The sequence below is a fragment of the Enoplosus armatus genome, chromosome 17 (assembly GCF_043641665.1).
Source record: "Enoplosus armatus isolate fEnoArm2 chromosome 17, fEnoArm2.hap1, whole genome shotgun sequence".
Classification (NCBI taxonomy): domain Eukaryota; kingdom Metazoa; phylum Chordata; class Actinopteri; order Centrarchiformes; family Enoplosidae; genus Enoplosus; species Enoplosus armatus.
The window spans coordinates 19,356,161-19,371,322 of NC_092196.1; the positions used below are offsets into that span (position 1 = coordinate 19,356,161).

The 15,162-nt window shown below is 39.0% G+C and overlaps 1 protein-coding gene across 2 annotated transcripts; it reads left to right on the plus strand.

The window, feature by feature from the left end:
- Positions 1-5,574: 5,574 nt before the first annotated feature.
- Positions 5,575-14,664, plus strand: cyth4a (cytohesin 4a). Of its 2 annotated transcripts, none has more exons than XM_070922493.1 (13): positions 5,575-5,618; positions 6,136-6,218; positions 6,465-6,508; positions 8,773-8,839; positions 9,960-10,078; positions 10,770-10,850; positions 11,026-11,138; positions 11,514-11,662; positions 12,614-12,725; positions 12,843-12,919; positions 13,039-13,110; positions 13,333-13,481; positions 13,898-14,664. In XM_070922493.1, exons 1-13 carry the CDS (start codon positions 5,579-5,581, stop codon positions 13,974-13,976), a joined length of 1,185 nt encoding a protein of 394 aa, XP_070778594.1. In that variant the 5' UTR covers positions 5,575-5,578; the 3' UTR covers positions 13,977-14,664. The 2 variants fall into 2 exon arrangements, with proteins under 2 accessions (XP_070778594.1, XP_070778595.1); XM_070922494.1 differs by having other exon boundaries at positions 8,794-8,839.
- The last annotated feature ends 498 nt before the right edge of the window (positions 14,665-15,162 follow it).

Genomic DNA, 15,162 nt, shown 5'->3' on the forward strand with positions numbered 1-15,162 from the left:
TGAGACTCCACAATGTTTTACTGCAGTCCTGTATCAGCAGGGATCTGTGTGTGTGAACTCAAATGTACTTTATTTAACAAAAGTTCTGAATATTTCTCCAACTGTCCGTCACACAACATTGCCTATGGGAAAATGAATGGGACTTTTACTTCGTTAACCAGGGGCGCTTGTACTTCACAAGTACTTCACATGACATGCGAGAGACAGATTTAAAGTAGCAGAGGCCGCGATGTCCTGACCTTTAATCCCTTGTATTGGCCAGAAATAGTGTCTTTTCTTTCTGTTTTAAGTCTGTTGTCTCCAAGCTTAAACTGAGATAACTGAATACATTTAAAAAACTGATAGAACATGTGTTGTGATTCAACTGAGGGAAAGATAATTCACATTTTAGACCCAGCAACAGCAGCACAGCCACCTACACTGAATACAAGCTCAAAAGAGGAATGAAACATTCCTGATCATCTTGACATAGTTTTCTACATCTGAAGCTACTGAAACATTGCACAAATGACACTCAGTGATTCAGCAAACAGTCATAAATACTGAGCTGTTTAGGGGCATTCAACAGTCCCCTCTGAAAATTACTGTTTCACAGCCTCCACGCTGAATAGTGATTGTGAAGAGTCCATGAGAACCAAGTTTATTTCTGTCTAAGTGCTTTGAAACCTTCAGTCAATGAATCGCTCTGAATGCTAAACAACATTCACTTCAGGGTTTCGGGCTCGTCAGTCTTTGAGTGATGAGTAACAGCCAGGTTGTGTTTGGAGGTGGATGTGTTCGTCACTGTCATACAAGTACACAAATTGTTTTGTTTGACACTTCACTATCATCCAAGGACGAGGAACTGTTCTGTAGAAAATAAATAAACTCATTGGTTGAATCAAATATCAGAAGGCAGGGCTGCAGAAACTGACGTTTTGTTGCTGTTGATGATGTTTTTACATTTTGGTAACTGTGAAGATAGAAAGTCAAAGAAATATGTCGTCAAGATATGAATAAAATGTATAAATGGAAATCATATTTTTAGCCATCCTAGCAGTGCGGCTCTAGGGACTGCAAGGTCGGTCGGTTGGTCCGCCACTTTGGTCCAGACTGAAATATCTCAACACTATTGGATAAATTGCCTTAACATTTTCTACAAACATTCATGGTCCCCAGATGATGAATCCTCCTGACTTTGGTGACATTTGAGGTTTTTAGCGAAATGTCTCAACAACTTGAATTTGATGGATTGCCATGAAATTTGGTTCAGACATTCATGTCCCCCTTCAGGGTGAATTGTTATAACTTTGGCTTGCCTTTAACATTTCATCTCGTCAGCAGACGTTGAAATGCTGCCATGCATCATTTTCTTGCTTTGGTCAGTTCTGTTTCTCTTTACGTTTTCTCTCGAAGTTAGAACAGTTTTGGTTATTTCACAACAGACATTTCTCTCACTGGTCTGAAGTGGGCGGGACTCATTCGGTGAAAGGTGATGTCACAAATGTTTTTGCTCCAATCAGAATTTAGCAACATTTGAATCAGATGACAGATTTGTTCCTTTGGCTTGTCAGACCACTGTCAATCAAATCTGACCAAACCGCACCCTCAGAGTCCTAAAAAATAAAGATTAACTGAGTTTTTGTTGTGTTAACCTATTTATAAATAATAATAAATAAAAACTAACTGTTAGAGTTGTTTATTTAGTCATGAATATTTAATGTCACTGATGAGGGCCAACAAGTGGCAGCTTCCTCAGCTCTGACCAGGTTTCTATCACTTTATCTGAATTTGGAATTTACTGCCAAGGGAAGGGGGGGGGGGGGGGGCAGCAACTGATAATCCCAAATATCCAAAAATATCTTCTAATGAAACTTCTGATTTCCCAGATGCTGTGTCAGTGCTCTGCACCTGCTTTTGCCATGTTTCCTTATGGAGAATGCATGTGTGGGCTTTAAATACCTTAATTACTATCCAAATATATCCAGTGCCAAGATTATGCAACAAAATATAGTAATTTTCACATTGTGGGAAACCTTTAAAGTGCTTCTGTGGAAAACAAATATACTATAAATATCATATATATTTTACTCTGTGTGATAAATCACAACATCTGAGGCTATTTAAGGACAATTTTTCCTCTCTCAAGCCCTACCCACGGTACTGATCACACTGTGCACCTGGGGCAGATGCAAGTCTTCCCCTAGGAATGAGCCGGTGTTGTTTCTGGTATTCCCACCAGCAGGTAACCAGGCATCACCTCAACCAACCAATCAGCAGACTAAAGTTATCAGCACCCCATTCACCTGAGTTCACCTGTTATGACCATTTCTCTGCAGACTGCTTAGTCCTGAGAATATCTGCTTCAGAGACATAAGCAGTGAACTGAAGCGAGAGTATTTGAGTTAAGTGTATAAAGTTAGCTTAAAGTTCTTAGGTCTTCGGTTATTATATTTGACAAGAACCTCCTGTGTTAAATCCTGATTGTCTGACTATTGATTTAAAGGCTTAAGTGTCACTTCACTTGTGCTCTTCTTCTCTATGGTTACAGCCACAGCTTTGTACACACTGGTGCTTTAAGCTAAATGCAAACATCAGCATGCTTACTTGCTCACAATGGCCAAGTTAACCTGCTGATGTTACCCAGGTATAATGAGGATCACCAAATGTACCAAATGCAAATAATAATATTTCAGTATGGACCAAAGTGATGGACCAACCTGCATTGCAGAACAACAGAACTCGAACACTGGTGAAAGTCCTATGTTTGATCCATCCAGTTTCTGTTTATACTACATCACCTGGCTTCCTAAAGCCGGCGGCTGTCAATAACCACCCTCGGTCAACGCTCAACACTTGCCGCCTGCAGAGGCAAATCCCGAAGAGAGCACCGTAAATATATTGTGAATAATTGTAAGGTCCCAGGGAAAGTTTTTGGAGCCACTGACGAGACACCTTTGTGATATGTTTTATGTGACTAGCTGTACGTTTCAACGCTGGAGAAGGAGCAAAATGTATGCATGACAATACGTATCAAAACATGAATCCTGTCACCACTGTGCCTACATTCTCCTGCTGTAAATAGATCAGCATTTGTTACCTGAAGGTCTCTAATCTGACAAGGTAGCATGTCATGTTACTATGGCAACTGAATAAAACACCAGGACCTTGAATGAGAGGCTAAAGAGGAGTGCTACAAACCAAAGTTTCACCTGAGGAAATGTGTCAGGTGTTGGCATGTGGGACGAGAATGGGGAAGGCAGGTTGCTATTGTTGGAGCCTAATGACAAATCAAAACACTTAGTACACTTGTTTGTGCAAGCGGAGAGATTCTAAATGCCAGAAATTGGGATGGATGGCGCCTCGATAACCACCAACATCAAGGACAATTTTCCCTCTCCTCCGTCTCACTTTGTGCACCTGCGATTTATGCAGCGGGTGCAGAGTTAATGCTTATTGCTTGTGACTTGCTGCTGATGTGTGGGACTGTCAACACAACAGCTGCTGAAGCCCACTTTTGAAGCAATTACGTCTGCTTTGACTGTTGTAAGGCTGATAGAGAGTGGAGCAGCATACTAACCAATTTAAGTTTCTTAAACGTCTCCTTCAAACGCTCCCAACACACTAGAAAAGCTACGCGGCTGTGTCGTTTACAGTTGCTTTGTGTCTCTTTGCTGTCTATTTGTGTCTCTTTATAGTTGTTTTGACTCTGTTTGTTGTTGTTTGATTGACTTTCACACAAGAAATGTTGATAGTTGCTTCAAACAGAGGCTCTGGTGACGCTCTGATCACAACCTATCCTTCTAATTATGAAATTATGGGAACAATGTATTCCTCATTATGGACAAAATAATAGAATGATAGAGGCCATTACTGGAGGATAAAAGCAGCGCAGACAGAACAGGCTACAGCTGGTATTTTACCTTGTCTTATAAACCATGCTCCTGATGATTGACAGATGGAGAAATGGGTCTAATTTGGCAAGGATCAACTCAGAACAATCCAGCTGAGAATTATTATTATTATTCATTCTGCTTGGCCTATTCATGTCGGTACTGAAATTGTTTTTTTTAAAGTGAGGAATCTAATTTGACTTCTTTTTTCCTCACACATAAATATTCATATACTTCAGTGGTGTCCATCAAAACCAGACAGTTCACTCTTCAATCAAGCATTTATTCTAAACAAAGAAACACATTCGAACTTACAGTAAGTGACCTTTGGTTCAACTGGAAAGTCTCAGCGTGATACAGTTGGTGATCTGTTACACAACAAACTCACATCCTCTTTAAAATACAAGTTTTAAATAAAATCTGACTCATTGCACAGAACACACACACACACACACACACACACGTTTGATGACTTGCATTGTCTGAAATCTATTTAAAGTTTGTAAGTGTTTGTTAAACTTTTGATGAAAGTTGATGGGAAACTAAAAGGCAGTGAGATGTGGATATGTAGGTTTTTCTCTTGTTTTTTTTCTTGGCTGATGTTTGAATTTGTTTAAAGCTGGTAAAAAAATATTTGTTCAATTTGTGCTCATTACTCCAAAAGTAACATTATTCTGCCCTCACCTACTTTCTGGAGTACAAGTACTCTTGGTTGGGAAACACTGGTCTAGTATTGACAGCTAGCTTAGTTAGCAGTAAAAAAAAACTGCATTAACACATCAACAATCACAAAACAGTGGTTGCTACTAGCAACAGAATGAACAGAGACCAACTGACGGAGGCAGAAAATCTTCCTTCATTACCACATATTTTGACTCAGCACCAAATGAGCAGAAAAAAACTACAGTTTTAGGAAATAAATGACTGTCTTCAGTAGCTCTACAAATATGGTAAATATGATAAGTGAAATGTAATAATACATTATGATTTGCACCTTATAAGATAAGATAAGATAAGATAATCCTTTCTCATCTTATGAGGTGCACATCGTCACGTATTATACCAACAGTCTCTGGGGTGTTAAGATATATGAAGCCCCACTAGGTGGGGCCTCATATTTAGAAATGAAAGAAGCCCCGTTCTGTTCGAGTTTTACCAGTACAGTGGTACTGTCTCATCACTGTAGTAACCAAATTACCAGATCACTGTGGTAAAACAGTATGTGCTACAATATCACATACTGTTTTACCACAGTAGCATATTGGAAAAATGGTGAATACCATTACATGTCATGCTGCCTAATTTAAGTAGAAAAATTAAATGTGGCTCCTATTGTGTGCCGCCATATTTTTTCCATTTATTCTATTCATTTGTAAGGCACAGTATTAGTAGTTGTAGTTGTTTTTGTAGTATTTGTAATAATGGATGTGTAATAATAGTAGTGTGTTGCGTAGCTGTAGGGTATGAATGACTTTTCTGTTTCTTAAAGAAATGTCCACATGTTCCCAAATGTCCACATGAACAGACTGCATGTCAACATTTTGGCATGCGCGTCATGAGAAATGTTGTAAGACACCGACACTGTGAACCCAGAGTCTCCTCAGTGTCTCAGGCTCTCAGAATGGCAGCGCCAGCCCTTTTTTTCACTCAGTTGACACTCAGTCTGTTTCCTGTACAGCCGTCAAACGCTCTGCACCATCAACAACATGGCTATACGCAGGAAAGACAGCTTCCTCTGGGGGAAAGGTACGCTATTATTCTTTTTAATCATTACTTTATATTATTATAAAGAATACCGAGGTTGTGGTGAGATGATTTAGAGTATTCTTAGTCAAACTTTTCAGTGATGTTGACTTAAATCTAGGTTTTGTTCAAAACCTACACATAACACGTATTTGAGTTGTATTATTCAACTTTTGTATCATTTCATACCTGTGATGCACAATAATTTGTTTACCCATCCACAAATTCAGATGAATTGTCCTTTAATGGCCACAATTCACTCAAAGAATCAACCTGATTCATTAAAAAGAGGAAGCTGCTATTTTCAGTCCCTTTTGTCTCTCTCATTCATTGACCACTTCTCTAACTAAGGTGAAAGATAAAGTTGTGATGCATGCTGGTCTGTGCGAGCGAGCGTATGCGTGAGGAAGGTTGTCAAGACTGTCCACAGTGCTGCATGTCTATTGACTGTTTCATCTAGTGTATGCCACCATCCTGAACTGTACTTGTCTCAGTGCTGAGGCTTGTTGTCGCCCCACAGTTCCACTGAAACTTACCCCAGGAGAGAGGATGCAGGGTGAAACCATCAAGATTCACAAGTTTGAGCTGCTGGATGACATTCAGGTACTGTGGTGAATATATCCTTCCAAGGTCTTACATTAAAGCACCTCATTATTCTTTTCTATGCACCCACTCCTTTGCAACCTCAGCAGAGCTTTTTCACAGCACACAAAGGCATTTTATTCACCAACTTTTAATTGAGATATCAAGGATTTTAAGGTCATGTACCATTGAGTCTACTGGTATTTGTGATGTAATAGCAAACCTTGGTCCCCAGCTTCACCACTCTCTTTCTGAACTCCCTCTCAGAAGCTGAGGTTGGAGATCCACAGCCCTGAACTGAAGGAGCAGAAGTGAGTATGAGCACATTGGAGCAGCTCTCCTCTGAGTCAGCACGGCCTCTTCCACTCATTCAAGTGACACTTTGATACAGTTTACTCCCACACCACGTACAATGCTCAGTTTGACAAAGTCATGCAAGCGGCTTTAATGTGATTTTTATTTGTGTTAGTCAGGTGTCAGAATAGTTTCCATTAGGTGCTGCCTCTGCAGTTGAAAGTGTTATTGAATCTGCCACTCAAACCTTTTGACCTGATGTTTTAAACCTTTTTTTTTTTTCATGAAAATACTTCTCATGCAATGGTTCCCAGCCTTTTCTGTGCCCCCACAGCCCTGTCAGATGAATTCAAGTACCCTTTCATTCAGCCATTTAGTTCAACCATTTAAACCAACTATTTAAACTGTTTATCCTTTTAGCTAACAGTTATCCATTACTTTTAGCTAACTATGTCAACTGTTTATCCTTTTAGCTAACAGTTATCCATTACTTTTAGCTAACTATGTCAACTGTTTATCCTTTTAGCTAACAGTTATCCATTACTTTTAGCTGTTTCAATCGTTTATCCATTACTTTTAGCTAACAGTTATCATTACTTTTAGCTAACTGTTTCAATCGTTTATCCATTACTTTTAGCTAACTATGTCAACAGTTTATCCATCACTTTTAGCTAACTATGTCAACTGTTTATCCTTTTAGCTAACAGTTATCCATTACTTTTAGCTGTTTCAATCGTTTATCCATTACTTTTAGCTAACTATGTCAACAGTTTTCCATTACTTTTAGCTAACTGTTTCAATCGTTTATCCATTACTTTTAGCTAACTATGTCAACAGTTTATCCATCACTTTTAGCTAACTATTTCAACTGTTTATCCTTTTAGCTAACAGTTATCCATTACTTTTAGCTGTTTCAATCATTTATCCATCACTTTTAGCTAACTATGTCAACAGTTTTCCATTACTTTTAGCTAACTGTTTCAATCGTTTATCCATTACTTTTAGCTAACAGTTATCATTATTTTTAGCTAACTGTTTCAATCGTTTATCCATTACTTTTAGCTAACAGTTATCATTACTTTTAGCTAACTGTTTCAATCGTTTATCCATTACTTTTAGCTAACAGTTATCATTACTTTTAGCTAACAGTTATCATTACTTTTAGCTAACAGTTATCCATTACTCTTAGCTAACTGTTTCAACTTCTCTGCTTGCTTGCTAACTAGTTTTCACGCACACTACACAAGGTCTTACAGCTGACTCGTGTGGATATATTTGTTATTCAAAGTGTAATTAATTTGTTTTCAAATTAGTTGAGCTATGCAAAATCTTTCCACATACCCCCAAGCAAGTACATTAGCACCCCCTGGGGTACAAGTACCCCTGGTGGGTAATCACTGACATACAGTCTAGATTTATGGAGGAGAAAGAGTGGTCATGCTGGGTTGTACTGCAGCTCTGAGCGTAACAAAATACAGTTACTGAGCACTGTGACAGAAATGGGAAAGAAAATGATCTTGACGTTTTGAGAATGTGTGCATGTGGCTGGCGAAATAGATATTTAGACTTCCTGTTGCTTTTGTCGCTGCTTTCAGAGGGTGATAATAACATGTATGACACTGCATTTCAGTATAACTGCATTACTGGCATGATAACCACAGTTTCTCAGTATTGCTGCCCACAACTCAAAACCCCAACACCCACCACTTGAAAATAAAGCCTCACGAATCATGGAGGACATGTTCTGAGAAGTTTATTTTAGTGATTAATTGATAGACATACCAAATATTTTTTGGTTAAATGTGAAAATGTGCTGTTTTTCTTTACATCATAGCATTGGCACTTGAATAATTAGGATTTTAAACGGCTGGCCAGGTAAAATAATTCATCTGATGGCATCATTTCGAGTTTCAGTAACTTTTTTGAAGGTTTTGAGTTTGACTTTTCTTTATTGTTGCGTGTTATGCATATAAATATACCCAACCAGTTAATGCCCTGTAAACTAGATCGAGAATGCAGTGCATAGAGAACACTAATTTCACACAGGAAAAAGCTAAATACACAGTTTATATATGTAGTATATAAGTATAAATATAATATACAAGAAAATATCAAGAGTTTATCTAGTCAAAGTAAATAGTCCAGCTTGCTTTCGTCATAGTTTTTGAAACAAACAATGAAACAAGATATCTAATTTTGAACATCTATATTTGTCATTTAATTTGTTATTGTAAAAAAAGTATATATTTTAGTTTATAATGAAAACTGTCTTTTGTTGCAGTAAAAATGTTGTGAGGAACAGGAGATTCTTACGTGGGAAAAAGAAATTCAACATGGACCCCAAAAAGGTGAGTTTATATTGTATTTTTGTGGGGAAAAGAGAATTTAATGATTATAGATCATCTATATGATTTCTTTCTCTCTGGAGGTATTAGATTTTGTGGGAGTGTCTTAAAGCTGTAGTCGGCAGGGCATTATTGTCATTTACCTGCTACATAAAGTGTTTGTGCAGCCTCACCTGACCAACACACAGCCTGTATACCTGAACACAGAGTACACAGAGCTGTCATAGAGATACAGAACATCATCTTTTGTTCTGACATGCTACATGCCATTTAATTGAAACACAATGTCACTGTGAGTCGCAATAAAGGTACCGCAGGTGAGATTCTACTTTCACTCACTTCAGCTCTCTGGATCTGAAGGTCAACAGCCAGACGACAGCAAAGGTAACTCCACAAGGAGCGGATGTGGATTTGAGTGAAGTGAGTGTGATGTGCAGAAGTGCAAACTGTGCACAGACACAGGCGATGATTGAAAAGCGAGAAAAACCACATCCTGTTCCCTTAAGTAGGGCAGAGGCGCCACTTCAGGGAACCACAGCGACCTCCGTCTTTTCGTTTCTTCCTCTCTGCGTCCCTCGGCCTGCGACTGCTCTGCGCTCAGGCCTGAGGACATGTACGAGTGGGAGGATGAGAAGTTTTAAGACTTCTTGGGTTAAGGGTGTCTTTAAGTGCAATTGATTTGAAGAACTACTCAGCAGGAGTACGCACTCAGAAGAAAGGGTCGTATTTTGAAAATTTGGCTCTGAACACCCTTTGAGATTTACAGACAGCAGCATGAAATATTCATTCAACCTTTCTCATCTTCTGCTCTGGTGATTAATGACAACAGTGACTCAAAAGGAGAAAACTTTCTTTGATTATCAACCCAGCGAGTTGATAAGAATTTAAACACAAGTTTTGGCCGACATTTAACATGAAAGCTTTGCTGTGGTACTTATTTCCTGTCCTGTTACACACATATATAACCTTTGATTAAATGACATTTAAACTCTTCTCCGTTTCAAGCCAAATGTGCCGATTGCACTCAGTTTCTGTGTGGAAACATGGACATTACTGATTACATGCTCCTCGTTTCCAAATACTTTTCATATAAATCTTACTTCCCACACCTGCCTTGCTTCAGGGTGTCCATTACCTGGTTGAAAATAACCTGCTGGAACGGGGAGCAGAGTCGGTGGCCGAGTTTCTTTACAAAGAGGAGGGACTGAACAAGACGGCCATCGGCAACTTCTTGGGCGAAAGGTATAGTTCACATATAAGTGATTTGGAAAATAACATCAAGGCTGATATATACTCGCTCAGAACAATAGCCAGCTACCTGGGAGGTGGGATGAGAAGCTGATCGTCATAGAGAGGCGGGAATAAATCAGAATTCATTGGTACAAAAGAAAGAAAGAAGTACTCAGACCTTTTACTTCAGTAAAAGTACCAATACAACAATGTAAAAATACTAATTTACAAGTAAAAGTCATTCAAAATGCCACTTAGTAAGTGTACAGCAGTATTATCAGCAAAATATACTTAAAGTATCAAAGTAAAAGTACTCATTCTACTATGACTGCTATATTATTATGATATTATTAATTGTTAATACTGGCCCCTCCAAAGGGTCACCACATAAATCTGAGGGGTCGTGAATTGATTAATGGGAGAGGAAAGAAGAAGAAGCTAAGTTCTGATACACAAATTCGTGTTCATTTTCTAAATTTTTCTCTTTTTTGTGAAATGTTGGATAATTTGAAAAGCTGTTTATCTCGACGAACCAACTAAGAAAAAGAGAGAATTTAGTCAAAATGGAGAGAAAGCAACTGCCAGACACTTCTGTTCTGAGAGATTATATATTGGCCTTTAGTTTTATAATGTACCTCACATTTTCAATTTGGTGATTTTAGGATTATTTTCATCATCTCCAATTATTTTGATTTTCACACAGGGAGGAAATGCACCTGGAGACGCTGAAAGCCTTTGTGGGTCTGCATGAATTCTCAGACCTGAATCTGGTGCAGGCGCTGAGGTTTGTGTCACAAAATAACCTCTGCATGCAAGCAACGGTTAAAGTCAGCATGAAATGTTGCAGCAGTTTTACCTTTAGTCTTGTTTTGTTTTTTGTTTCTGAAGTCTTCCTCCTTCTTACCAGCATGTGCTTGACATTGTGTGTGTGTTTTTCTTACACCTCTGCCGTCTTGCAGGCAGTTTCTATGGAGCTTTCGTCTCCCGGGAGAAGCTCAGAAGATTGACAGGATGATGGAGGCGTTTGCAACTCGCTACTGTGACTGTAACCCAGGGGTCTTCCAATCCACAGGTACGAACACAAAGAGGCTTTCTCTCGCCTGATTCACTTTCTCAGGCAGTCCAATTAAAAAGTTTCATTACTGTTTCACTAATTTCATAGATTTAAAAAAGAAAGCTCTACCAGACAAGTTATCCTCTGTTAAGAAGAATCAATCAAACATGAGAGAAACCGCAGTGACATTATATCTCCCCCTCACTGATCAGAGTAAACAGATTCTTCACTATAAGTGTTTTTGCTCAGGCAGCATTCACAGAAACCTATTATTTTTAATGGGTGCCATTTATACAGCTGAAGCAGTGATAATGATGCACAGCTGAAGAAAACTAACTGTAGTTTTCTGCATAATGTTTGTGTGTATACGTGTGTTTGTGTTGTGTGTAACAGACACATGCTACATCCTGTCTTTTGCCATCATCATGCTCAACACGAGTCTCCACAACCCCAACGTGAAAGACAAACCCAGTCTGCAGCGATTTGTCTCCATGAACAGAGGAATCAACAACGGGGAGGACCTGCCCACCGAGCTGCTCACGGTCTGCTCCTAACACCAGTGTCTCACTAATGTCCTGTTCGTAATATCCTGATAAACTCTTTGTTTTGTTTGTCACTAAACTAAGTGCAATCACTGGCACAGCTCGGCTCTTAGAATGCAACAAAACCGGGAGACACACGAGTAAACTAAGTAACAGAGTAAAGTAATCAAGACAGGTGATAAACAAATAGATAGGAGGAGTGAGTGAATATGTGCTGCATGGATGTTGTGCTATAAAAACAAAGAAAAGGAAACAAGGCAAAAGATGTAGGGTGAGGAGATCTGCCCCAGGACTGGCTGGGCCCAGGTGTGTCCCATGTCGCTGATTAACCTGCTGATTAAGTCTTCAGCCCTGGAGACAGACAGCAAAGCACCACCACCGTCTTAGTTTAGCATGTTAGCATGCTAACATTTGCTAATTAGCACTGAACAGAAAGCACAGCTGAGGCTAAATTGAAAAGTTAAAGAATCACCAAAGTTGTTATAATTCATCCTGATGAGGACGTGAATGTATGAATCAAGTTTCATGGCAATCCAACAGCTCAAAACCACAAATATCTGCCTCATGGTGGCGCTGGAGGAAAAGTCAGTAGGATTCATCCTCTGGGGACCATGAATGTCTACAAAGTTTTACGTCAATCCCTCCATTAGTTGTTGAGATCTTTCAGTCTGGACCACAGTGGTGGACTAACTGACTGACATTTCAAAATCTCAAAAAACCTTTTCTGGGATTTATTTTGATCTTGGTGACAACAATGCATCGTCAACATTATCTAAAGAGAGAATTTAGTCAACCGGAAGAATCCTTCAACTAATTGTGGTACTTTTTGTTTTTTCCGAATGACTTGAGTCCTTCTTCCACTACCGTCGAAGGGAAAGGTTGAAATCAGACCTTTAAACACTAATAGGGTCTACAAACTGACTTTCTCTCCTGTCCTGAAATGTCTTGCAGAAACTGTACGCGAGCATCCGCAGCGAGCCGTTCAAAATCCCAGAGGATGATGGGAACGACCTCACACTGACGTTTTTTAATCCAGACAGAGAAGGCTGGCTCCTTAAAATGGGTGAGATGATGGTTTTTGAGTTTCTGAGTTGTCTCCAGGCTTTCAGAGGAGATTACAATGAAACAGAGTGTATCTCTGCCTTTTTTTTTTACATACATTTTTGTTTTTTTGTTGAAGGTGGTCGAGTTAAAACCTGGAAGAGGAGGTGGTTCATTTTGACAGACAGCTGTCTGTATTACTTTGAATACACCACAGTGAGTGTCTGTGTTTCTACTGCTATAAAACCTTCTCTTCAACAAAATGTGGAAATGTCAAACCTCCCTCTGGTGGTCGAAAGGTTAAATCTGCCTTTAATGTCCGTCTCCTCCTCCAGGATAAAGACCCAATTGGGATTATTCCTCTGGAGAACCTGTGTGTCAGGAAGCTACAAGACACAAGCAAATCGGTATTTTATCTTTTCCATTTAGTATCACAGTGAAGAAGGCGTGTTGAGCATCCTCACACACATTATCTGCTGCCACAGAACTTAATGAATCAAATGGCAGCTGCTGAATTTCTAAGTGTTTAAAACAGTGAGTCACGAGGCTATCAGAAGACCATTAGAATAAACAGAAAGCATATGTACACAGTAACGGTGCTGTATGTGTCTATGTTTGTGTTTGAACAGTATTGTCTGGAGTTATATAACCCCAAAGGACAAAAGGTCAAGGCCTGCAAGACGGAGAACAAAGGCAGAGTGGTGCAGGGTAAACATCAGTCCTATAAGCTCAGTGCAGCCAGTGCAGAAGAACAAGACAACTGGATAGATGCAATCAGGTGAGTTGTTGATGCTGTGGAGAACACATGGGAGGCCTCGTGTCATGTTTGTCTAGGCTGAAGCTGGAACAGGTGATCACGAAGAGTTTAAACAAGCAACAAAGACGAAAACTACAGATTCTTTTCACATTTTTACATTTTTTGTATATATATTAAACAAACGTGTTAATTGGTGAGCTTAAAAAAGAAGAAAGATTTGGTTATGTTTGGACAGAGCCAGGCTAACTGCTTCCCCCTGTTTCCAGTCTTTGTGCTAAGCTAAGCTAACTGCCCGCTGGCTGTATCTCCAGTCAATTCTGAAAATGATAATTAGTTGCAGCCCTATCTAGCAGAGGCAATGACAGCAGTTCAGAGGAATGAAAAAAAAACCTATTATTCTTGATGATGTCAGTTTCAAACTGAATCCTCTCTTTCAGGGCGAGTATCACCAAGGACCCTTTTTATGACCTGGTGTCTCTACGAAAGAGGAAGGTCATTAGCAACACTTCCTCATAGGACTGAAACACACAAGACGTCAGTGGAAACAGCTGAGTTTGGATCCTGGACACGTTTTTACGGATGAATCATCCTGTGATTTTATGATAGAGGCTGTTCAGGAAAAACAAAACCCAAACTTAATCGTACAGCATTTCACAGAAATGTACAAACTGGGAACTAACACTGGTTAGTTAAAAAGTGTAAAATGAGAAAAGGGAACTATTTGTGGCTCGCAGTGTGAAGTCTTCATGTTACTTCTGCAAACTGCACGCACTACTGCTCCGACTTCAGGGGCTGAAATCCTGCTGACAAACATCTGTTGCCGGGGCGGGGCAAGAGCGATGCCTGGTGCCCCCCTACCAGAGTCAGAAGGTGATAGGTAGTCGGCTTGTTAGTATCATGGATGGATTACTGAATGAGCCGACAAGGTGCAGGTCCAGGGCCCCTTCGACTGAACCTCTGTATGAACTATTAACATTCCTTGTTGGAAAGTCAATCAACAACAAAGAGACGCAAAACAACAACAAAGAGATGCGAAACGACGAGGACGAGACAAAATGACCACAGAGACACAAAATGACCAGATAGAGACGTAAAACGACAGAGGTAAAGGTTAAAATTTAAATCTTGCTGATTAGTAGCAGTAAAGAGTATATAGCACTTTTATATTTTTATTATAGATTCTTTAGAGAAAATACAAATCTTTACAAAGCAGTTCAGATTTTACACTTTTCTAACTTCACTTACTCAAATCATGTAAATTGAGTCCTTTTCGTCTTTATCAATTTTATTAATTTTTATTAATCAACTTTTACAGGACAGCGCCTTATTACTGATGAAATGTTGTAAATAAAGTGAAAAAGATCCTGTCAAGTTTTAAAATTAACTTATGAATACTTTAAAATTGTACAGTGTATTTTATAGTTTATTTTTTTTATTTTAATACTGTATGTGTAAATTAATGACTTTATATGATGGAAGAATCAAACTACTTGTACAATAAACATGTATATTCAGAATGTTTGTTTGGCTGTTTCTCCAGCAGATGGTGCTACATCATCACTACTTCTTGTGTTCAACTATTAACTGTTACTAAGACACACTGAATACCTCAATGATGATGTGAAGAAAGATGTTAAACTACTGAGAAATCCTCTGTTATCTTGTTATTTTCAGTATTTATATGATCAGATATCTGATGTGT

Excerpts from the sequence above, each read along its gene's own strand:
- cyth4a (XM_070922493.1), top strand. The coding sequence starts at position 5,579 with ATGGCTATACGCAGGAAAGACAGCTTCCTCTGGGGGAAAG. Across the intron at positions 11,663-12,613 it reads TGCCCACCGAGCTGCTCACG|AAACTGTACGCGAGCATCCG; the intron begins GTCTGCTCCTAA and ends AATGTCTTGCAG. Across the intron at positions 13,482-13,897 it reads AACTGGATAGATGCAATCAG|GGCGAGTATCACCAAGGACC; the intron begins GTGAGTTGTTGA and ends CCTCTCTTTCAG.